This window comes from Macaca thibetana, chromosome 1 (genome assembly GCF_024542745.1).
Source record: "Macaca thibetana thibetana isolate TM-01 chromosome 1, ASM2454274v1, whole genome shotgun sequence".
In the NCBI taxonomy this organism is placed as follows: domain Eukaryota; kingdom Metazoa; phylum Chordata; class Mammalia; order Primates; family Cercopithecidae; genus Macaca; species Macaca thibetana.
In genome coordinates, this window is record NC_065578.1 from 206810630 (window position 1) to 206832644 (window position 22015).

General features: G+C 42.9%; 2 protein-coding genes across 3 annotated transcripts in view; one reads left to right on the top strand and one right to left on the bottom strand.

Annotated features, from left to right (window-relative positions):
* The window catches only part of RBM34 (RNA binding motif protein 34), a 254736-nt gene that overhangs the window by 196342 nt on the left and 36379 nt on the right, over positions 1-22015 (bottom strand). The gene's annotated exons all lie outside the window — the stretch shown is intronic.
* On the top strand, positions 396-15280 carry GGPS1 (geranylgeranyl diphosphate synthase 1). 2 transcript variants are annotated; one of them, XM_050770217.1, is made up of 4 exons: positions 396-610; positions 7407-7499; positions 14208-14278; positions 14509-15280. In XM_050770217.1, exons 2-4 carry the CDS (start codon positions 7430-7432, stop codon positions 15268-15270), a joined length of 903 nt encoding a protein of 300 aa, XP_050626174.1. In that variant the 5' UTR covers positions 396-610; positions 7407-7429; the 3' UTR covers positions 15271-15280. The 2 variants fall into 2 exon arrangements, with proteins under 2 accessions (XP_050626174.1, XP_050626184.1); XM_050770227.1 differs by lacking the exon at positions 396-610 and adding an exon at positions 709-998.

Consider the following 22015-nt stretch of genomic DNA (forward strand, 5'->3'; position numbering starts at 1 on the left):
CGACTGACGGGCAAACATCGCTTCCCCCCACCCCGACTCTAGGTCCCCCCCCTTCCTTTCTCCCCTCCCCTAGATTTTTTCCCCCTCCCCTACCTCTTTCCCGGATGGCCTCTTAGACAACCTTGGATTGGTTAAAATTCTTTAGAACCCGCCTATACACTGTTCCTATTGGTCGCTGGATACAAACAACGACGCCATTTTCCCACCAGTTCTATGGAAACAGAGAGTTACGCCTCAAGGCTTCCTGGGAAATGAAGTCCAGCCTCTGGGGCCAACGCGCAAATCCTCGTCCGCGAGAACTGCAAGGCCCGCAATGCCCTGCGCCAGCGTGGACCGGAGAGGGGGAGGGGTGAAAGGGGCGGGGCAACAAAGCAGTAGGGAGGTGGCAACGACGCCTGCGCAGTGTGACCGGGATGGCGCATTTTCTTGCACCGAGTAATGCGGTGTCGCTGGCGGCTGAGGAGGGCGGAGAGTTGTGTGGTGAAGTAGTGGGAGGGATTCATGTAGGCATCGGGAAGAGCCTAAGCCCACACTATAAAATAGGAAGTTAATGCGGGGTACAGCTACTCCCGGACCGGCGGCGTGAAAGTCGTGATATCATCGTTAAACTGTGAGCAGCAGTGGCGGCGGCTGGGGGGAACCCGGATGGGAAGGAGGGAGGGGGAGGCTGGGAGGCGGGGCAGAGAGGAAAGAAAGAAAGGAGAGTGAGGACCCGGATGCTGAACCGGATTGTGTATGAATTTTCCATCCCCTAGCTTTAAGCGGGGAGGAGGAGGAAGGGTTGACCAAATGCGGCGGAAGGGAGCATCTGAGCGAGGAGGAAGCAGAAACCTCACCGTTTCTCTCCCTCCGGACTCTGTGCTAGCACTGTAGACGTTTGCAGTTCTCTGCCCAGCCGCTGTGGAAAATCGGCCTCGAAGTGATAGAAATTCCCTGCTTATATCAGGCTCTTTGAGATCCATCGTCTTTCTCCCGGAGTATGAGTGGAAGGATTCAGGGTGCGCTTCACATTTGTATGTCTCTGTTTAGCCATTCTCAAACCAGGCCCTTCCCTTTGAAAAGATAAGTCGTTTGCATGGGATGTTCGCTTTTTAGACGCAAGGTTGTTGCCCTGGTTTCATCGTCCAACGCGTTAGAAGGCGCTTTCTTTTTTTCATGGCTGCTGAGCGCCGACCACTGGGGTGGCCTCTGCCTTCGTAGACCTGCGCCTGGCGAGATGGACAGATGCTGAACAAAACAATGTGAAATTACCGCAGTGGCAGTGCCCCAGAGGAGAGTTCCGCGGTGATAGGAGAATGTGAGGGAATTTGGCTTATTTAGGGAGGGAAAGGAAGGGTTTCTGAGCAAGTGAGGATCGAGCTGAGAGCTGAAGGGCTAGTGGGAGTTAACTAAGGAAAGAGAAAAGGAAAGGACATTCCAGACAAAAAGACTAACTTGTCGGAAAGCCCTGTGGCGGAAGGGAGCTTTTCCAGTGTGAAGAACTGAGCCTGGAGAGAGGGGATGAGGGGGAGTGTGGAACCTTATAGACTTTGTGAAGGAGTTTTGTTTTTGTCCTAATAGCAATGGGATATCTTCCAAGGAATCTCAGTTAGAAGGGAGAGATGACTCCGATTGGAATGTCACCCTGGCTGAAGAGTAGAGGACGCGAAAAAAAGAAGAGTTAAAGAGGCAAATGCAGGGAGCCTGACGAGGAGGCTATTGCCGTAATAGTGCACATGGTGACAGGAATGGAGAGTTTGTGATAATAGTTATGGATTCACCCTTTGAACAAATTTCTGGCAGCTTTTTAGTTTTGAAAGTGAGAAGTTTCAGACTCTCACTGAGGTATTGAGTAGTTTATTCACTCTAAAAGGAAACTAGTAGAGTTCATGTAACACACACTAATGCCTCCTTACATTTAAGTTTAGTACGTGATAGCTGAAATTTCCAGCTGTGATAAATTGGGAAATCCTTTGATTTAAAACAAAGGCGAGTGAGAGTATGTGCCGCAGTGTGTAGAATCCTTTAGGCTTAAGAAGACGCAAGGCAAGTTGGTTGTTACCTAGAAAAATTGAGGTTCTTATGTTTTCATACCACTGAAAATACTTGTATGTAAACATCCTCTGGGAAAGGAAATTGACTTGTTAAGTGAGTATTCTTAAACATCTCTAAGTGAGCAAAGGAAATAATTTTTTTTTAAAAAGCATGACTAGTGTTTTAAGTTGAAAAATAACATCAACCACAAAGCTCTCTACAAATTGAAACAAAGATTAGCTCTGATTTCTATGCAACAGGGTACACCTGCTAGAGATCCTGACGCAAAAGGGAATTCTGAAGCTCTATCTCATTGATCTTTAAGTTCAGTCAAATGTGTTTTGAAGGCTGTGAGAAAATATACAAACGTGATTCTTGCTCCTAACCTGTAGTTGAGAAAAGATAGGTACTGACATATAAATAGATAAGTATATGAGATGCTTTTTAAATTCTACCTTTAATGATGTTCGATAATAATCTTTTATCTAAGCCATTATTTTTCCTGTTTTGCATCTTCTTTTTTTTTCAATCCCTGATAATAAGTTATAGATAATAGGTTACCTAATAAGGATTTACCTAATATTATACTTCAATCCCTGATAATAAGGTAACGGGTCAGAGATCAAATAGTATAGGTAATAGGTTACCTTAATAAGTATTTGCCTAATATTACCAATAGGTATATTGATTATTTCACTTATTTGATTCTTTATGAGCCTCTTTTTCCTTGTGACGTCTTTGGTATTGATTGCTAGTCAAGGTGGATGTAGAAATTTCCCATGTGGGATGTTTCTCTTTGAAATGTTTCTCTTGTTAAAATGATTTCTTTTCGTGGAGTGCTGATTTTTTTATGATTGTTTGATATAGATGAGAACAGACTACAAAAAAATATGCCTTTCAATCCTGAAGAGTAACCTGAACTATACACTAGTTTTGTGCTTTAATTTTCATTTGTAATCTGCCTTCAATAAAGAGTTAAGCTAGTGGAATTTATGTCTTTTTTTTTTTTGAGACGGAGTCTTGCTCTGCCACCCAGGCTGGGGTGCAGTGGCCGGATCTCGGCTCACTGCAAGCTCCGCCTCCCAGGTTTACGCCATTCTCCTGCCTCAGCCTCCCGAGTAGCTGGGACTACAGGCGCCCGCCACCTCGCCCGGCTAGTTTTTTGTATTTTTTAGTAGAGACGGGGTTTCACCGTGTTAGCCAGGATGGTCTCGATCTCCTGACCTCGTGATCCGCCCGTCTCGGCCTCCCAAAGTGCTGGGATTACAGGCTTGAGCCACCGCGCCCGGCCTGGAATTTATGTCTTAACTTATAACACAAACATGAATATGTGCTTGGCATTGAAGGGTAAAGATATTCAATAGCTGGGGATCTTAATCTGAGGTGCGTGTAAACGATTCAGGGACTACATGATCTCTGAGAAGTTATATGTTGTAAGTCTTTGCAGCAGTGCATACATTTGTGTTGGAGCGTATTAACACATACACAGGCTTTTTTTTTTTTTAGAAGATTCATAGCTTTCATCATATTCTCAAAAGGTTTATGTGATCCATGAGATGGTTTACAGTATGGGGAAGCATCAAAGCACTTGCATAGTTGATGGTTATATGTGTGTGTTATTATTTCAGCCATCCATTATCATGTGCCTGCCAACTGCCTAACAGTGCATACATATGTAGAAGTTTTATTCTTTTCTCCTATTGCCATATTACAAGTCTCATTTCACAGCAGAAGAACATTTACATTACAGAGACAATGTGGTTCAAACCATTTTACCCTTGTATTCATTGACTGCTACAAAACAGGAACATTAAATACCCGATAGTATTTAATGTAGTCTCAGCACTTCTACACTCGTAATTGTGCCGGAAAAGTGGAATGCTAGCACTAATAATTAGATTTTGGTTTGGGGTTTTTTTTATTTGTTTATTTTTACTTGTGTAAATGTATGGGGTACAAGTGTAGTTTTATCTCATGCATAGATTGCGTAGTAGTGAAGTCAGGACTTTTAGGGTGTCCATCACCCACATAATCACATTGTACCCATTAAGTAATCTTTCATCATCCACCTCCTTCCCACCTTCTCACCCTTTGGAATCTCCATTGTTTATCATTCCATGCTCCATGTCCATGTATACACATTATTTAGCTCCCATTTATAATTAAGATGTACTATTTGTCTTTCTATGTCTGACTTGTTACACTTAAGGTAAGGGCTATCCATCCATTTTGCTGCAAATGACATGATTTCATTTTGTTTTAATGGCTGAATAACAATTCATTGTGTATATGCCACATTTTCTTTATTCAGTCATCTACTGATGGACACTTAGGTTGATTTTACTATTATGAATAGTCTGTAATAAACACACAAGTGCAAGATTTTGGAAATTTTACTTTTGTGGCACGCTGTCGGTATTTACTCAGGATCTTTGGATTTGCTTGGCTACATGTATATAAATCAGTGTGTTTATTAACTGAAATATGTGCAAAAGTCTTGTCTTTGGTGGATTAATTTATAGTATAAATCCACAAAAGTCAGATTCTGCTCCTAAGTATATTTTACATTTTTAATTTTAGTGCCAGCAAGAAGTTACAGTACTAGAATCGCCTTACACCTGAGAGTGTCAGTGATGCGATCATAGTATCAGGTGACCGGGCTATAAAAGATGACTTTTGTTACTTAACATTATGAAGTTACTAGGGCAAATTTAGAAATCGAGGAACACTGGTGAAACCCCGTCTCTACCAAAATAGAAAAATTACCTGGGCGTGGTGGTGGGCACCTGTAGTCCCAGCTACTCAGGAGGCTGAGTCAGGAGAACTGCTTGAACCCAGGAGGCAGAGGTTGCAATGAGCCAAGAGAGACGCCGTCTCAAAAAAAAAAAAAAAAAAAAGCAAGGAACACATCCTCACTGTTATAATAAATAACAGTAGCCCACACCCGCTTAGTTGCGGTGTGGTGTGGTACCATGTAAGCAACCTATTTCCAGTTCCCCTAACATTCTCAAGCAGCTGTATCAGAATCATACAAGATGCGTATTTAAATTGAAGATTTCTAAGTCTCTGGCCCAGACTTAGAAAAAAAGGATCAGGCCGGGCATGGTGGCTCACACCTGTAATCCCAACACTTTGGGAGGCTGAGGCAGGTGGATCATCTGAGGTCAGGAGTTTTGAGACCAGCCCGGCCAACATAGTGAAACCCCATCTCTACTAAAAATTCAAAAAATTTAACTGAGCGTGGTGGCGGGAACCTGTAATCCCTGCAATTCGGGAGGGTGAGGCAGGAGAATCACTTGAGCCCAGGACGGGGAGGTTGCAGTGAGCCGAGATCGCACCACTGCACTCCAGCCTGGGCAACGAGAGCGAAACTCCGTCTCAAAAAAAAAAAAAAGAAAAAGAAAAAAGGAACTTTGGACAAATCAGAGTAACACAAAGTACATGAACTCAACTTCATTTTCTTCATTCAAAAAAAGTGACCCTCACTTAAACAAATATATTCTTGTGCTTTATCTTCTGGCATACTGAGATAACTTTCTAAAGTGGCTTCCAATTCCAAAAACCAATGATGTGCAACCCATTGAACAGCCCTAACCACAAACTGCCATTAGATGCCATATTACATTTAGCCTTTTTGTTGTATCTGCCGTGAAGCCAGAAAAGTTGGTTAGAAGCGGGCTTAGGATTCTAAAGACTAAATCATAGTCCCAAGAAGCAGAAGAAAGAGGATAAAAGTAATAAACTTCCCAAAATGTGCCAAAGATGCTAGAGCAGTTAAAAAAAGATTCCTAATACGAGGACAAGTAATAATAGAAACAGATACAAAGAAAGTAGAGATTCAGCAGCACAGGGAGACCCTAGGAAGACCGTGAGTGTTATTGTAGGAAATATTGAAATAAGGCAGATTTCAGTATAAAGGGGAATATGTTTAATAAATATGATTGCATTTGAGTTAATGCATATCTTAAATCAGAAATCTCTGAAATTGATTGATTGTAGGAGAATCCCTTTAAATTTTAAATACATAAAACATACTCATCTTAGTGCTCATTTAGAAAAGGATATGTTTACTAATTAGTGTAATCAGTTAAATACAGAGGTATCTTTGCAGTTCTTTGGAGTTGTTTTGACATTTGCCGTCAACAAATTATGCCTTTTATGGTTGATAAAATAGGAAAGGCTTAATATAAGTTACATGACTAAGAAAACTTAAAAACCAAGAGAACACTTTGACCAATATAATCACTTGAATGAAGAATTTTCTAATTGAAAGAGAATTTACATACCACCCATTTAAAGTGTACATTTCAGCAGTTTTTAATGTATTCACAGAGCTGTGCAACCATCACCACAATTTAATTTTATAACATTTTGATCCCTGCAAAAAGAAACCCTGTACTCATTAGCAATTAGTCCCTATTCCTAACCACGAATCTACTTTCTGTCTCTGTAGATTGGCTTATTCTGAACATTTCACATCGATGGAATCATACAATATGTAGTCTCTTGAGATTGGCTTCTTTCACTTAACATGTTTTCAAGGCTTCATAGATGTAGAATCTTCTTTTTTTGTTTTTTGAGACTGGAGTCTCACTCTTTCGCCCAGGCTGGAGAGCAGTGGTGCGATCTCAGCTCACTGCAACCTCTGCCTGCTGGGTTCAAGCAATTCTGCCTCAGCCTCCCAAGTAGCTGGAACTACAGGCACTCACTACCATGCTTGGCTAATTTTTGTATTTTTAGTAGAGATGGTGTGAAGGCTGGTCTTGAACTCCTGACCTCGTGATCTACCCACCTCAGCTAATTTTTTGTATTTTTAGTAGAGACAGGGTTTTGCCGTGTTTCCCAGGCTGGCCTCAAACTCCTGGGCTTAAGCAATCCGCCTGCCTCAGCCTCCCAAGTGCTGGGATTACAGGTGTGAGCCACCGTGCGCGGCAACAGAAAATTCTTTTTAAACCAAACTGGGTGACTGTCTTTTCACAAACACCTTGAAATACAAATTCCTGCGGCCGGGCGCGGTGGCTCAAGCCTGTAATCCCAGCACTTTGGGAGGCCGAGACGGGCGGATCACGAGGTCAGGAGATCGAGACCATCCTGGCTAACCCGGTGAAACCCCGTCTCTACTAAAAAATACAAAAACAACTAGCTGGGCGTGTTGGCAGGCGCCTGTAGTCCCAGCTACTCGGGAGGCTGAGGCAGGAGAATGGCGCAAACCCGGGAGGCGGAGCTTGCAGTGAGCTGAGATCTGGCCACTGCACTCCAGCCTGGGCGACAGAGCGAGACTCATCTCAAAAAAAAAAAAAAAAAAAAAAAAAAAAAAAGGAATAAAAATTCTTTTGCAGTTTTATACTCAAAGATGATTAGTTTCATGTGATCTTTATGTTTCTTTTTGACAGATTGGCTTTGAAGTTTAAATCCAATGGAGAAGACTCAAGAAACAGTCCAAAGAATTCTTCTAGAACCGTATAAATACTTACTTCAGTTACCAGGTAATACTTCAGTTATAGTCCATAGAGGGTCATTTTCACACAGTAGTGGTCATTCAAATGTTAGCAAATAGAAAAGGTTAGACTTGCTAGCTGTTGAGATTTTGTATTTAAGGTGATGCATCTGAGAAAAATGATAAATAGAACGTTCTAATTTTTCATTATTAAATGGTAATTTTTGCCAGGTGAAGTGATATACACCTGTTGTCCCACCTACTTGGGAGGCTGAGACAGGAGGATGGCTTGAGCCCAGGAGTTTAAGGCTGTAGTGCACAATGATCACACCTGTGAATAGCCACTACACTCCAGCTTAGGCAACATAGTGAGACCCCGTCTCTTAAAAAGAAACGTAATTTTTGAAGGCACCCTTTAAAACATATCCAATGATTTAACATACCTTAAAAAATAAAAATACTTAAAATATTTTGGTATCTCATTGGAGGTTGTATTCTTTATGGATATTACGCATTCAAATTCTCCACTGTTTAGATATTAGGGGAAGTTAGGCAGATTTGTTTAACAATAGAACACTTTATTTACCATCCATGTTCAAGTTTACCTTCTATGTCTTCGTTTTCCAGTATCTCACACATGCACTGCATTTCGTATACTACTAGTTCCTTTGACAGCCAAATAATAATGTATCTAAAATCACAGTATTTGGAAGCATAGCCCACTTTATTCCTGTATAAAGGCATGCCACCTGCACATGGCTTCCTACCTCATGTGTACGTGTGTGTTTTTGTTTTATTTTGCTTCTTTAAAAACTTGTCTGGAGGCTGGGCGTGGTGGCTCACACCTGTAAAGCACTTGTGTGGCCAAGGCAGGCGGATCATGAGGTCACCAGCACTTTGTGAGGCCAAGGCGGGCGGATCATGAGGTCAAGAGATTGAGAGCAGCCTGGCCAACATGGTAAAACCCCATCTCTACTAAAAATACAAAAATTAGCTGGGCATGGTGGCGCATGCCTGTAGTCCCAGCTACTCAGGAGGCTGAGGCAGGATAATAGCTTGAACCTGGGAGGCAGAGGTTTCTGTGAGCCGAGATTGCACCACTGCACTCCAGCCTGGCAACAGAATGAGACTCCGACTCAAAAAAAACCTTGTCTGTAAATGATAATAAGCAAAAACTCATGAATATAATAAACGGGTTCTTGTAATAAAAAATCATTTATAAACGAATTATTTCTCATAGAAATAATACAGGCCAGGTGTGGTGGCCCACACCTGTATTCCCTGCACTTTGGGAGACCAAGGCAGGATTGCTTGAGGCCAAAAGTTTGAGACCACCTTGGGCAACATAACAAGTCCCCCTCTCTGTTTTAAACATTTTTTAAAAAAGAAGAAATAATGTAAAAGTTGGTAAATTATTTGACAAGCATAAAAACCTATTTAGCCCATACTGTGACTAAACTCTAATGATGCTCTCAATTCAGTCTCAATAGACACTTTTTAATGTCTGTGCTAAAGTATACACCTTTCTTTATGAGCACACCTCTATGGTAATGTGTGCATTTCTGTTCTTCATGAGCCTGGGAAGGATAAAAGCCGAAAGAATGCTAACTCCTGTGCTACACCTTGGAAACCATAATTAGTGTCATTTTTGTTTTGGCAGACCCTAATAGAGACTTGCCTGCTAATGTGAATGCATCAGAAGAATGAGGGAATGATAGAAATGGAGAATTCAAAGGAAAGGTTGCCCACTGTTTAAGAAAAAGCCAAGAGACTGCTTTTGAGTGACATGTATCCAGCAGTTAGTAACTTTTTTCAGTGTCTCCCAGTGAGAAACATGGCGCAGTTTCACTTTCACTCTGCCCAGCTCTTGTTGCCAGACGTCCTTTAGAACACTTTCACACTCGCTGAACTGGGCTGGCATTCATAGCAAGCCAGTTATCAGTGCTGACAAAAGTCTAACAAGCGTCTCTCGAATGTCTCTTACTCTACTACTTACAAAGCAAGGACTGCCTACAGTTACATTTTAACCATAATGCTTACTTACGCAGTGACCACCTTCTATGACTTTTTTTTTAATTCTCATTACCTGGAAATAATGGCATTAGATAACATGCTTAAAATTATCATTAGGTACCTCACCTTCTTGTTCAAATATGTTCTTGATCCATGATGGAATATAACCTCAAAAGATACTTCTAAAGAAATACGACATTGCACTATGCACATAACACGCTTTTTTTTTTTAGAGAGAGAGCTTCCGAGTTATTAAAGTAACTTAGAGGTGTGCCAGGTCATTTACACTGTTGTAGTATTACTCTTGCTAGTAAATAATAATAATGATATCAGAATTTTCTGAAGTCAACCTGACCAACATGGTAAAACCCTGTCTTTTCTAAAAGTATAAATATTAGCCAAGTACGGTAGCGCATGCCTTAGTTCCAGCTGAGGCATGGGAATCACGTGAGCCTAGGAGCCAGAGGTTGCAGTGAGCAGAGATCACGCCACTGCCTGGGCAACAGAGTGAGACCCTGTCTCAAAAAAAAAAAAAAAAAAAAAAAAGAATTTTCTGAAAGTAGTAAAGAAAATTATTTTTATTTTTAAATTTCTCATACTTGCTGTCATCTTATGTTTATGTTTATTTGCCTTAGTGTGGGGCCCTAGATGAGGTAAAGGGTGGGATTAGGGAGAGATGAAGCTGGCAGTAGAGGAAGAAGGGCTCCAAAAAGAGAGACAATAATGTTTAGATCTTAAAGAGGAAGCAGTAACCTTTTAATTTTGAGAGATCTCTGTGATTAGCCTCAGTGTTAGAAATTATTTCGGAACTTAGCCAGGCGCAGTGGCTCACGCCTGTACTCCCAGCACTTTGGGAGACCAAAGTGGGCAGATGGCTTAAGCCCAGGAGTTCAAGACCAACGTGGACAACATAGCAAAACCCTGTCTCTACTAAAAATACAAAAAATTAGCCAGGCATGTGACACGCCCTTGTACTCCCAGCTTACCTGGGGGACTGAAGTGGGATGATCACTGGAGCCTGGGAGGTCGAGGCTACAGTAAGCCAAGATCACGCCACTGCACCCCAGCCTAGGTAATACAGGGAGACCCCGTCTCAAAAAAAAAAGGGGGGGGGCGGGGAACTTAAAAGTATCAGTCTAGGCTGGGCGCAGTGGCTCAAGCCTGTAATCCCAGCACTTTGGGAGGCCGAGACGGGCGGATCATGAGGTCAGGAGATCGAGACCATCCTGGCTAACACGGTGAAACCCCGTCTCTACTAAAAAATACAAAAAACTAGCCAGGCAAAGTGGCGGGCACCTGTAGTCCCAGCTACTCGGGAGGCTGAGACAGGAGAATGGCGTAAACCCGGGAGGCGGAGCTTGCAGTGAGCTGAGATCCGGCCTCTGCACTCCAGCCTGGGCGACAGAGCGAGACTCCGTCTCAAAAAAGAAAAAAAAAGTATCAGGCTAAACATTAGCATGTCATCAGAGGGGAAAAAAATATTAAAACTGTAGTACCTCAAAACTAAGCCATATATTGTACTGTTTTTTAATATAACATTCAAAAATAAAGTGAAAAATGAAATTCCACATTGAGACTCTGTTGTTCATCTTCAAAAAAATGTGTTTAAGTGATATAAGCCAGGTGCAGTGGTTCACACTTATCATCCCAGCACTTTGGAGGCCAAGTGAGACAGATTGCTTTTGAGCCCAGGGGCTTCAGACCAGCCTGGGCAACAGGGTGAAACCCTGCCTCTACAAAAAATAAATAAATAAAAATAAAATTAGTCAGGCATGGTGGCTTGTTCTTGTAGATCCAGCTACTCGCGGGTCTTGAGCCTAGGAGGTCAAGGCTGCAGTGAGCCGTGATTGTGCCACCGCACTCCAGCCTGGGTGACAGAGCGAGACCCTGTCTCAAAAATAATAATAATAGGCTGGGCACAGTGGCTCACACCTGTAATCTCAGCATTACGAGAGGCCGAGGCAGGTGGATGACTTCAGGTCAGGAGTTCGAGACCAGCCTGGCCAACATGGTGAAACCCCATTTCTATTAAAAATACAAAAAAATTGGCCGGCTGCGATAGCTCATGCCTGTAATCCCTACACTTTGGGAGGCCGAGGTGGGTGGATCACCTGCGGTCAGGAATTCAAGACCAGCCTGGCCAACGTGATGAAACCCTGTCTCTGCTAAAAATATAAAAAATTAGCTGGACTTGGTGGCACACGCCTGTAATCCCAGCTACTTGGGAGGCTGAGGCAGGAGAATCGCTTGAACCTGGGAGGTGGAAGTTGCAGTGAGCCAAGATCGCAACACTGCTCCCCAGCCTGGGCAACAAGAGCAAAACTCCGTCTCAAGAAAAAATACAAAAAATTAGCTAGGTGTAGTGGCGCACACCTGTAATCCCAGCTACTTGGGAGGCTGAGACAGGAGAATCCCTTGAACCCGGGAGGCGAAGGTTGCAGTGAGCCAAGATCATGCCATTGCTTTCTAGCCTGGGTGACAGATCAAGACTTGTCTCCAAAAGAAAAAAAAACCTGTAATCCAGGCCGGGCGCGGTGGCTCAAGCCTGTAATCCCAGCACTTTGGGAGGCCGAGACGGGCGGATCATGAGGTCAGGAGATCGAGACCATCCTGGCTAACACGGTGAAACCCCGTCTCTACTAAAAAATACAAAAAACTAGCCGGGCGAGGTGGCGGGCGCCTGTAGTCCCAGCTACTCGGGAGGCTGAGGCAGGAGAATGGTCTAAACCCGGGAGGCGGAGCTTGCAGTGAGCTGAGATCCGGCCACTGCACCCCAGCCTGGGCGACAGAGCAAGACTCTGTCTAAAAAAAAAAAAAAAAAAACCTGTAATCCCAGCATTTTGGGAGGCCGAGGCGGGTGAATTACCTAAGGTCAGGAGTTCGACACCAACCTGGCGAACATAGTGAAACCCCGTCTCTACTAAAAATACAAAAATTAGCTGGGCGTAGTGGCAGACGCCTGTAATTCCAGCTACTTGGGAGGCTGAGGCAGGAGAATCGCTTGAACCCAGGAGGTGGAGGTTGCAGTGAACTGAGATCGCACCATTGCACTCTAGCCTGGGTGACGAGCGAAATTCCACCTCCAAAAAAAAAAAAAGTGTTTTAGTTTTAACTTTTTATGTAACCATTTTCCTGAAACCTAATCTAAAATTAGGATGTTATTACCATGCATTCATTTAACAGAAAATTTATAGAACATTTTTACTAAGTGAACTGGCCGTGGTTTTTATCTATCATTCCTTTATATATGGCTACAATGACTTCTAGTGGTAACTTCTATCCAAAGACCTATCTTAAATTAGCCAGGCGTCGTGGCACATGCCTGTAATCCCAGCTACTCGGGAGGCTGAGGCAGGAGAATAGCTTGATCTTGGGAGGCGGAGGTTGCAGTCAGCCGAGATCACACCACTGCAATCCAGCCTGGACAACAGAATGAGACTCCATCTCAAAAAAAACAAAGACCTATCTTGAGCTTTCTGTGAAAGAAAAAGATGATACTGCTGGGCGAGGTGACTCACGTCTGTAATTTCAGCAATTTGGGAGGTTGTGGCGGCCAGATCGCTTGAGCCCAGGAGTTTGAGACCAGTCTGGGCAACATGGGAAAACACTGTCTCTACAAAAACAAAAATTAACCGGGCATGGTGGCTTGCACCTATAGTGCCAGCTACTCAGGATGCTGAGCTGGAAGGATCACTTGAGCCCAGGAGGTGGAGGCTGCAGTGAGCTGTGAACATACCACTGCACTCCAGCCTGGGTGACAGAGTGAGACCCTGTCTCAAAAAAAAAAAAAAAAAAAAAAAAGGAAGAAAGAAAAAAAGAAGATGCTGGAAAATGAAGGTCCCTAGTCAAAATAATGAGATTAGCTTTTGACTAAACTCAGGATTTTAAAAGGGAATACTTCAGTGTGCGATAATCTCACTTTTGAAAGGAAAGAAGCAGAGCTTCCACATCTCTAAAGCCTTAACTTAAAGGAGAAATAGATATTTCAAGAGGTAATTTTATGAAGTAATTAAATAGTAAAATATATTTTATTAACAATGCCTATAGTTATGTAAAATAGGCAGTGCCAATTAACTGACACTAAACTAGCTTCTTGGCCTGGCGCAGTGGCTCACACCTGTAATCCAAACACTTTGAGAGGCGGAGGCGGGTGGATCGTTTGGGCTCAGGAGTTCAAGACTAGCCTGGGCAATGTATCAAAACCCCCTTTCTACAAAATATACAAAAATTAGCCAGGCATGGTGGTGTGTGCCTGTAGTCCCAGACACTCAGGAGGCGGAGGCATGAGAATCATGTGAACCCAGGAGGTGGAGTTTGCAGTGAGCCATGATCATGCCACTGCACTCCAGCCTGGGCAACAGAGCAAGACTGTGTCTCACTTGATTAATTAATTAACAAGCTTCCTTTTCAAAAAGAACAAATTAAGTCCTAAGCCCTAAAAGCCCATCCTACTTTAAAATTGTTTACTCCAGATGAAAAGAGTGGACTAGTTGGCCACTGAAGTACTTTAGAGTCTCCCATGCCTGCCCTAATTTTAGAAGGTTGTGCATTTTATGATCCGGATTTCAGAGCGATTGAGAATGGGGTGTTGAACAGTACAAGGCAAGCTCTGCAGTAGGTAATGGATTGATGACGCTGGATTTAGCAAGTCTGAACAATTTAAAGGAAGTTTCTGAATGTGTTTTTTGTAGTTAAAATACTCAAAACACTCATCTTATTGTCACATTTTATTTTTAAATTGCAGGTAAACAAGTGAGAACCAAACTTTCACAGGCATTTAATCATTGGCTGAAAGTTCCAGAGGACAAGCTACAGGTATTAGGCAACTCTAATCTTGTTAATCCCCAAGAAATTAATAGCTGTCACATAAAAATATTCCTAGTTCTTGATTGAATTTAGTCCTCATGCAAGATATTATTTTATATTGAGGTTGCTAAATATTTATTGTGAAAATTAACACCTGAGACTTTCATAATCTGTTAATTAAACTGAGTATATGTTTTGAATAGTTCAAATAAGTGAAATTTTCAATTCTTTTTTATTAGATTATTATTGAAGTGACAGAAATGTTGCATAATGCCAGTTTACTCATCGATGATATTGAAGACAACTCAAAACTCCGACGTGGCTTTCCAGTGGCCCACAGCATCTATGGAATCCCGTCTGTCATCAATTCTGCAAATTACGTATATTTCCTTGGCTTGGAGAAAGTCTTAACCCTTGATCACCCAGATGCAGTGAAGCTTTTTACACGCCAGCTTTTGGAACTCCATCAGGGACAAGGCCTAGATATTTACTGGAGGGATAATTACACTTGTCCCACTGAAGAAGAATATAAAGCTATGGTGCTGCAGAAAACTGGTGGACTGTTTGGATTAGCAGTAGGTCTCATGCAGTTGTTCTCTGATTACAAGGAAGATTTAAAACCACTTCTTAATACACTTGGGCTCTTTTTCCAAATTAGGGATGATTATGCTAATCTGCACTCCAAAGAATATAGTGAAAACAAAAGTTTTTGTGAAGATCTAACAGAGGGAAAGTTCTCGTTTCCTACTATTCATGCTATTTGGTCGAGGCCTGAAAGTACCCAGGTGCAGAATATCTTGCGCCAGAGAACAGAAAACATAGATATTAAAAAATACTGTGTACATTATCTTGAGGATGTAGGTTCTTTTGAATACACTCGTAATACTCTTAGAGAGCTTGAATCTAAAGCCTATAAACAGATTGACGCACGTGGTGGGAACCCTGAGCTAGTAGCCCTAATAAAGCACTTAAGTAAGATGTTCAAAGAAGAAAATGAATAATGTTAAGCCATTCTTGATTGGGCCTCATAGCTTATTTTAGTCAATTTTTTTGTCTTTTAGCCTTAACCACCTTTAAAAAAATTTGTTAAAAAAACAAAAAGCAAAAGGGGTGTGAGTGAATTCGTTTTGGAGAAGCCCCTCTGAAGATAAAAAAGGAAAACGTTAAGAAAAAGGACTGGAGTGCTTACTGTTTATCATATCAGCCTTTTCATAGAAGACTTCAGTGAGGGGGTTTCCAGGGGTGACAGTGAGATATTCTTTGCAGCAGCATTTAGGAAAAAAAGAGATTTGTGGTCTTTGGGCCAGCTAGCTAAAAGAAACTGGCTTGGAACTGCCCAGATAGTACAGTCTTTATGAAAAGTGTATGGATAAAAGCATTCCTCCGAGTCTTTTTTTACGTTTTCCTTTTTTCCTTCCTCTCCAACACAACATTGTTTTTTTGACGAAGTAGGGTAGAGCTGGGTGGCGGCCGGTCTCAGTCACTGCAAGCTCCGCCTCCTGGATGACATTCAAATCAGACCTACATAACTGTGGCTTCTTTTGATTCTTTCAACTTTGAATTTTGATTATCTGTACAGAGGGGCTTCTAAATGAAAACGAATTCACTTGCATCACCCCTATTCACCTATTCGGCCCCCAAAAGTGTTTCTGGAGAATAACAGCCACCGCACCCGGCCAAGTTTTGCTTTTTAACCAAGGTGTCTTTGCTTAATGAAATTCACATGCTGGGCCGGGCGCGGTGGCTCAAGCCTGTAATCCCAGCACTTTGGGAGGCCGAGACGGGTGGATCACGAGGTCAGGAGATCGAGACCATCCTGGCTAACACAGTGAAACCCCGTCTCTACTAAAAAATACAAAAAAAAAAACTAGCCGGGCGAGGTGGCGGGCGCCTGTAGTCCCAGCTACTCGGGAGGCTGAGGCAGGAGAATGGCCTGAACCCGGGAGGCGGAGCTTGCAGTGAGCTGAGATCCGGCCACTGCATTCCAGCAAGGGGGACAGAGTGAGACTCCGTCTCAAAAAAAAAAAAAAAAAAAAAAAATTCACATGCTGGTCTAAATTCTTTTTTTCTCCCTTGTAACATTTGTGTGCCCCAAACTGGTTAGTGTCTAGGTACAGCATTCCGTTTCCAGTTGGGAAGCGGAAAAAGTGTATGGGGTATTTTAGAAGGGAGCTTTTGAACCTTATTATATTTCCTCATCATTGATAGTGACAATCTTAAAAGAGTTGTTTTCTTACCTCAAGTACAAAAGCATGGAAAAATGCCCTTTTACTTCCCGCCCACATCACCACCCCCCTTGAAGACAGTAGGTGCTTCAATGCAAAGTAAGTGGCATCTTTAATCTCCCTGATTAAAGGAAAGAAAGTGTTAGCCTAAGAGGGCCTGACTGAAAAGTAACCAAAGGCTTAATATCAAGCACTAATTCGCTTTTTAGTGCCTTAACCCTGACCTTGTTACCCGTTTCCTATAATTTCTAGACCCAAGCCACTGAAGTCATCTGTGGCCCAAGAGATAGGACCAAAAAATGCTGATTTCAATATTTGATTTGTTGACATCCCAACATGAAGTTTATGTTTCCCTTAGAAACATGTTTTGCTTGATTGGTTCTATAGCATATTACTTAGGATCTATTTACCATATACTTGTATGAGAAATCCTCACCCAAGCATTCAACCTAAATCTTTGAAAAGTTGGATGCTGTCTTTAGTAACTTTTAAAATAGTTTAAATTTCCCATTTTAATAGTGATGAAGAAACCTGTTAAAATCATGACTGTTGATGTTATAGTATGGAAATTTGAACTTTATGAACCCATACTTTAAAAAACATTATTTTTTAAAATCTAACACTGACTATAGAAACAAATTAAAATATCTACCTTTAAGTAGTAAAAATTGCTTAAGTAGATTTGTTCCTTGCCTATCAAATTAATTTTGGCCTGGTATTCTTCATCATTCGTTTGTCATTTTTATCTTGCCTTTGTCAATAACAGAAATGTTTGTCGTTGAATTGAGAATTTTTTTTTTTTTGAGATGGAGTTTCACTCTTGTTGCCCAGGCTGGAGTGCAGTGGCACAATCTCAGCTCACTGCAACCTCCACTTCCCGGGTTCAAGCCATTCTCCTACCTCAGCCTCCTAAGTAGCTGGGATTACAGATGCCTGCCACATTGCCTGGCTAATTTTTTTTTTTTTTTAGAAGAGATGGGGTTTCACCATGTTGGCTAGGCTGGTGTCCAACTCCTGACCTCAGGTGATCCAGCCGCCTCAGCCTCCCAAAGTGCTGGGATTACAGGCATGAGCTGCTGCGCCCAGCCAAATTGGGGACTTTTAGCAGTCATTTTACCTGTAGAATAATCAAAACTCTTCATTTGATCTGTAGTCATAGCTATTAACACAGAAAAATGAATGCCAGTTACGTTGCCATAAACCACCTTCTGAACTTGGCGTGATCTTAAAACCAACCATTCTCTGTTCACTCTGTGAACTTCTTTCTACTTCACTTCCTTCTCTACCTCACCTGCACTCTATAGTCACTCACTTCAATGACACTTAAAGAGCATTCACTCTCAGATCACTTTTCTCCTTTCCTTGCCCATTCGTATCTTGCCAACTCCCAGTCCTGGATAAATCCAAACATCCACCTTCTTTGCACATCCATGTTGCTCAGTGCTTCTGGGGAACACTTTCAGAACTGCTGTTGAAGCCATTGTGAGTTTACATATTCCAACCTCTACAACACCTTTATTTTCCATCTAATCTTTCTTTTCCTAGCGGAGATTTCTAATTTTTGTTTTGTTTTGAGACAGAGTCTCGCTCTGTCTGGCAGGCTGGCGTGCAGTGGCACAATCTCAGCTCACTGCAACCTCCGCCTCCCGGGCTCAGGCAATTCTCCTGCCTCAGCCTCCTGAGTAGCTCGGATTACAGGCATGTGCCACCACGCTCGGCTAATTTTTGTATTTTTAGTAGAGAGAGGGTTTCACCATGTTGGCCAGGCTTGTCTCAAACTCCTGACCTCAGGTGATCTGCCTGCCTTTGCCTTCCAAAGTGCTGGGATTACAGGCGTGAGCCACCGCACCCGGCTGCAGAGGTGTCTTATTAAAGATCCCCTGCTTCTCTTCTCCACTCTTCTCCCACTAAATATAAACTCTCCTAACTTTCCTTCCCTCTACTTTAGGTCTGTCTTTACATAGTCTGCTATTTTCAAGAAGAGTTTGACCTCCTGCCCTAGGTTCTCATGTGCTTGAATTTCCCACGATCTATTGAGGGCCTTGTCCTATTTCCATCTTCCCTTTTAGATATCTCCCATCTAGATACTCTCAAGTTCTATCCATTGACTCTTTTTTAATCAGTGTACTGAGAGGAAGGAAGTGGGCAAGGAAGTAACATGAAGTATCTTACTGGCTACTAGATACTTTATATGTTTTCTTCAAGCATTTACTGAGGAATGCCAGGGCCTTGAATACAGATCAAAGTACCTGGCTCTGCTGGGCACAGTGGCTCATGCCTGTAATCCCAGCATTTTGGGAGGCCAAGGCGGGTAGACCACTTGAAGTCAGGAGTTCGAGACCGTCCTGACCAACATGGTGAAATCCCATCACTACTAAAAAAAAATACAACATTAGCCAGGCGTGGTGGCACACACCTGTAATCCCAGCTACTTGGAGGGCTGAGGCAGGAGATTTGCTTGAACCCAGGAGGCATAGATTACAATGATCTGAGATGGCACCATTGCACTCCAGCCTGGGCAACAAGAGCAAAACTCCATCTCAAAAAAAAAAAGTACCTGACTCTTCTGTACATGCTGCCTCTCGTTCTCTATGCACACTTAAATGCGTGTAAAGGTTTGAAAAGGACTGGTTAGGCCGGGCGCGGTGGCTCACATCTGTAATCCCAGCACTTTGGGAGGCCAAGGCGGGCGGATCACGAGGTCAGGAGATCGAGACCATCCTGGGTAATACGGTGAAACCCCGTCTCTACTAAAACTACAAAAAATTAGCCGGGCGTGGTGGCAGGGGCCTGTAGTCCCAGCCACTTGGGAGGCTGAGGCAGAAGAATGGCATGAGCCCAGGAGGCGGAGCTTGCAGTGAGCTGACATCTCACCACTGCGCTCCAGCCTGGGTGACAGAGACCCCACCCCGTCTCCAAAAAAAAAAAAAAAAAAAAAAAGGCAGTGATTTATTCTAATAACAGTTTCTTTTCTATAATCTCTATTCCATCTATATCACAATTATGCAATAGTGGCTGATACTCACTATTTGAAATACAGTCCCAGCACTTTGGGAGACCGAGGTCAGGGGTTCAAGGACCAGCCTGGCTAGCATGGTGAAACCACATCTCCACTAAAAATAGAAAAATTAGCCAGGTGTGGTGGCATACACCTGTAATCCCATTTGCGAGTCTAAGGCAGGAGAATCACTTGAACCCGGGAGGTGGAGGTTGCATTGAGCTGAGATCACGCCACTGCACTCCAGCCTGGCAATAGAGCAAGATTCATCTCAAAAAAAAAAAAACAACTACAGGAAAAGACTCATGATAATGGAACCTACAATAATGTGAATTTAAATATAATGCAGTTGGCATTTGGCTCCCCAAACCCACATTTGGTAACTGGAGACTCACTCTAGTCATTTCATTAATCTTAAATATTTATCTTACTGAATATTTGGACCTTACAGTGTTACTATACTTCGTACTGATTGGTAAAGAATAAGTGTAATAATATAAATTTCAATGTATATAGTTCAAGTTAATCGTTAGAATGCTTGTGACCACTGATTAATGAGAGATATCTGGGTAACATCTGCCTTGTCATACGTATTCTTTATAAAGTATGCTTTAGGAGAATGACCAGTTTATTATTGAATTATATTTATCACTGTACATAAAGAAAGATATACTCAAAGATCTCAGAGTTGCTATAATAAGTAATGGAAGATATTTGGACCTCAGTAGGTGAGGTAGTATTAATGGTAAGCTGTAAAAGTAGTTTGTAAATCTCACCGAAACTTGTCATTTAAGAAAAACTAGGCCGGGCGCGGTGTCTCAAGCCTGTAATCCCAGCACTTTGGGAGGCCGAGACGGGCGGATCACGAGGTCAGGAGATCGAGACCAGCCTGGCTAACACGGCGAAACCCCGTCTCTACTAAAAAATACAAAAAACTAGCCGGGCGAGGTGGTGGGCGCCTGTAGTCCCAGCTACTCGGGAGGCTGAGGCAGGAGAATGGCGTAAAAACCCGGGAGGCGGAGCTTGCAGTGAGCTGAGATCCGGCCACTGCACTCCAGCCTGGGCGACACAGCGAGACTCCGTCTCAAAAAAAAAAAAAAAGAAAGAAAGAAAAACTAAAATGAGGCCGGACGCGGTAGCTCTCGACTGTAATCTCAGCACTTTGGGAGGCCGAGGCGGCCAGATCACAAGGTCAGGAGATTGAGACCTTCTGTATTTTAGCAGAGATGGTGAAACCCCGTCTCTGCTAAAAATACAAAAAATTAGCTGGGCGTGGTGGCGGGTACCCGTAGTCCCGGCTACTCGAGAGGCTGAGGCAGGAGAATGGCATGAACCTGGGAGGCGGAGCTTGCAGTGAGCCAAGATCATGCCACTGCACTCCAGCCTGGGTGACAGAGGGAGACTCCGTCTCAACCAAAAAAAAGAAAAAAAAAACTAAAATGAGAATAGTTAAACATTTGTAGACTAAGAACGTTTTCAAGAGATTTAGTATTTTTGTTTTATTTTTGAGATGGAGTCTTGCTCTGTCACCCAGACTGGAGTGTAGTGGTGTGATCTCGGCTCACTGCAACCTCCACCTCTTGGGTGCGAGCTATTCTCCTACCTCAACCTCCTGAGTAACTGGGAATACAGGCGCTCACCGCCACGTCCAGCTAATTTTTTGTATTTTTTTTTTTTTTTTTTTTTTTTTTTTTTTTTTTTTTTTGAGACGGAGTCTCGCTCTGTCGCCCAGGCTGGAGTGCAGTGGCGCGATCTCGGCTCACTGCAAGCTCCGCCTCCCGGGTTCACGCCATTCTCCTGCCTCAGCCTCCCGAGTAGCTGGGACTACAGGCGCCCACAACCGCGCCCGGCTAATTTTTTGTATTTTTAGTAGAGACGGGGTTTCACCGTGGTCTCGATCTCCTGACCTTGTGATCCGCCCGCCTCGGCCTCCCAAAGTGCTGGGATTACAGGCGTGAGCCACCGCACCCGGCCAATTTTTTGTATTTTTAGTAGAGACTGAGTTTCACCATGTTGGCCAGGTTGGTCTTGAACTCCTGACCTCAAGTGATCCACCTACCTCGGCCTCCCAAAGTGCTGGGATTAAAGGCATGAGCCACTGGCCCTGGCCAGGAGATTTAGCTTTAAATGATATTCTAACAGAGATATCAATACTTTGTGAGAAAGAAATGGTTTATGTATTTAAGTTAACAGATTTAGTCAGCCATAGTAAGTTAAAGAAATTGAAAATGAAGCAGAAGTTTACTGAACAGAAATTGTCATTTGAAACAAAACAAAGTAGCAATTTAAACAGACTAATAAACTTTCTTTTCTTTTTTTTTTCTTTTTTGGAGACAGAGTCTTGCACTGTCACCCAGGCTAGAGTGCAGTCACGTGATCTCGGCTGACTGCAACCTCCACCTCCTGGGTTCAAGCTATTCTCGTGCCTCAGCCTCCCAAGTAGCTGGGGACTACAGGCGTGTGCCACCATGCCCAACTAATTTTTTTGTATTTTTAGTAGAGACAGGATGTCACCATGTGGGC

What these genes read in the sequence shown, in the direction of transcription:
- GGPS1 (XM_050770217.1), top strand. Translation starts at nt 7,430, where the DNA reads ATGGAGAAGACTCAAGAAACAGTCCAAAGAATTCTTCTAGAACCGTAT. An exon ending in ATACTTACTTCAGTTACCAG is followed by an intron (nt 7,500 to 14,207) that starts GTAATACTTCAG and finishes TTTAAATTGCAG; the next exon opens with GTAAACAAGTGAGAACCAAA. An exon ending in TTCCAGAGGACAAGCTACAG is followed by an intron (nt 14,279 to 14,508) that starts GTATTAGGCAAC and finishes CTTTTTTATTAG; the next exon opens with ATTATTATTGAAGTGACAGA.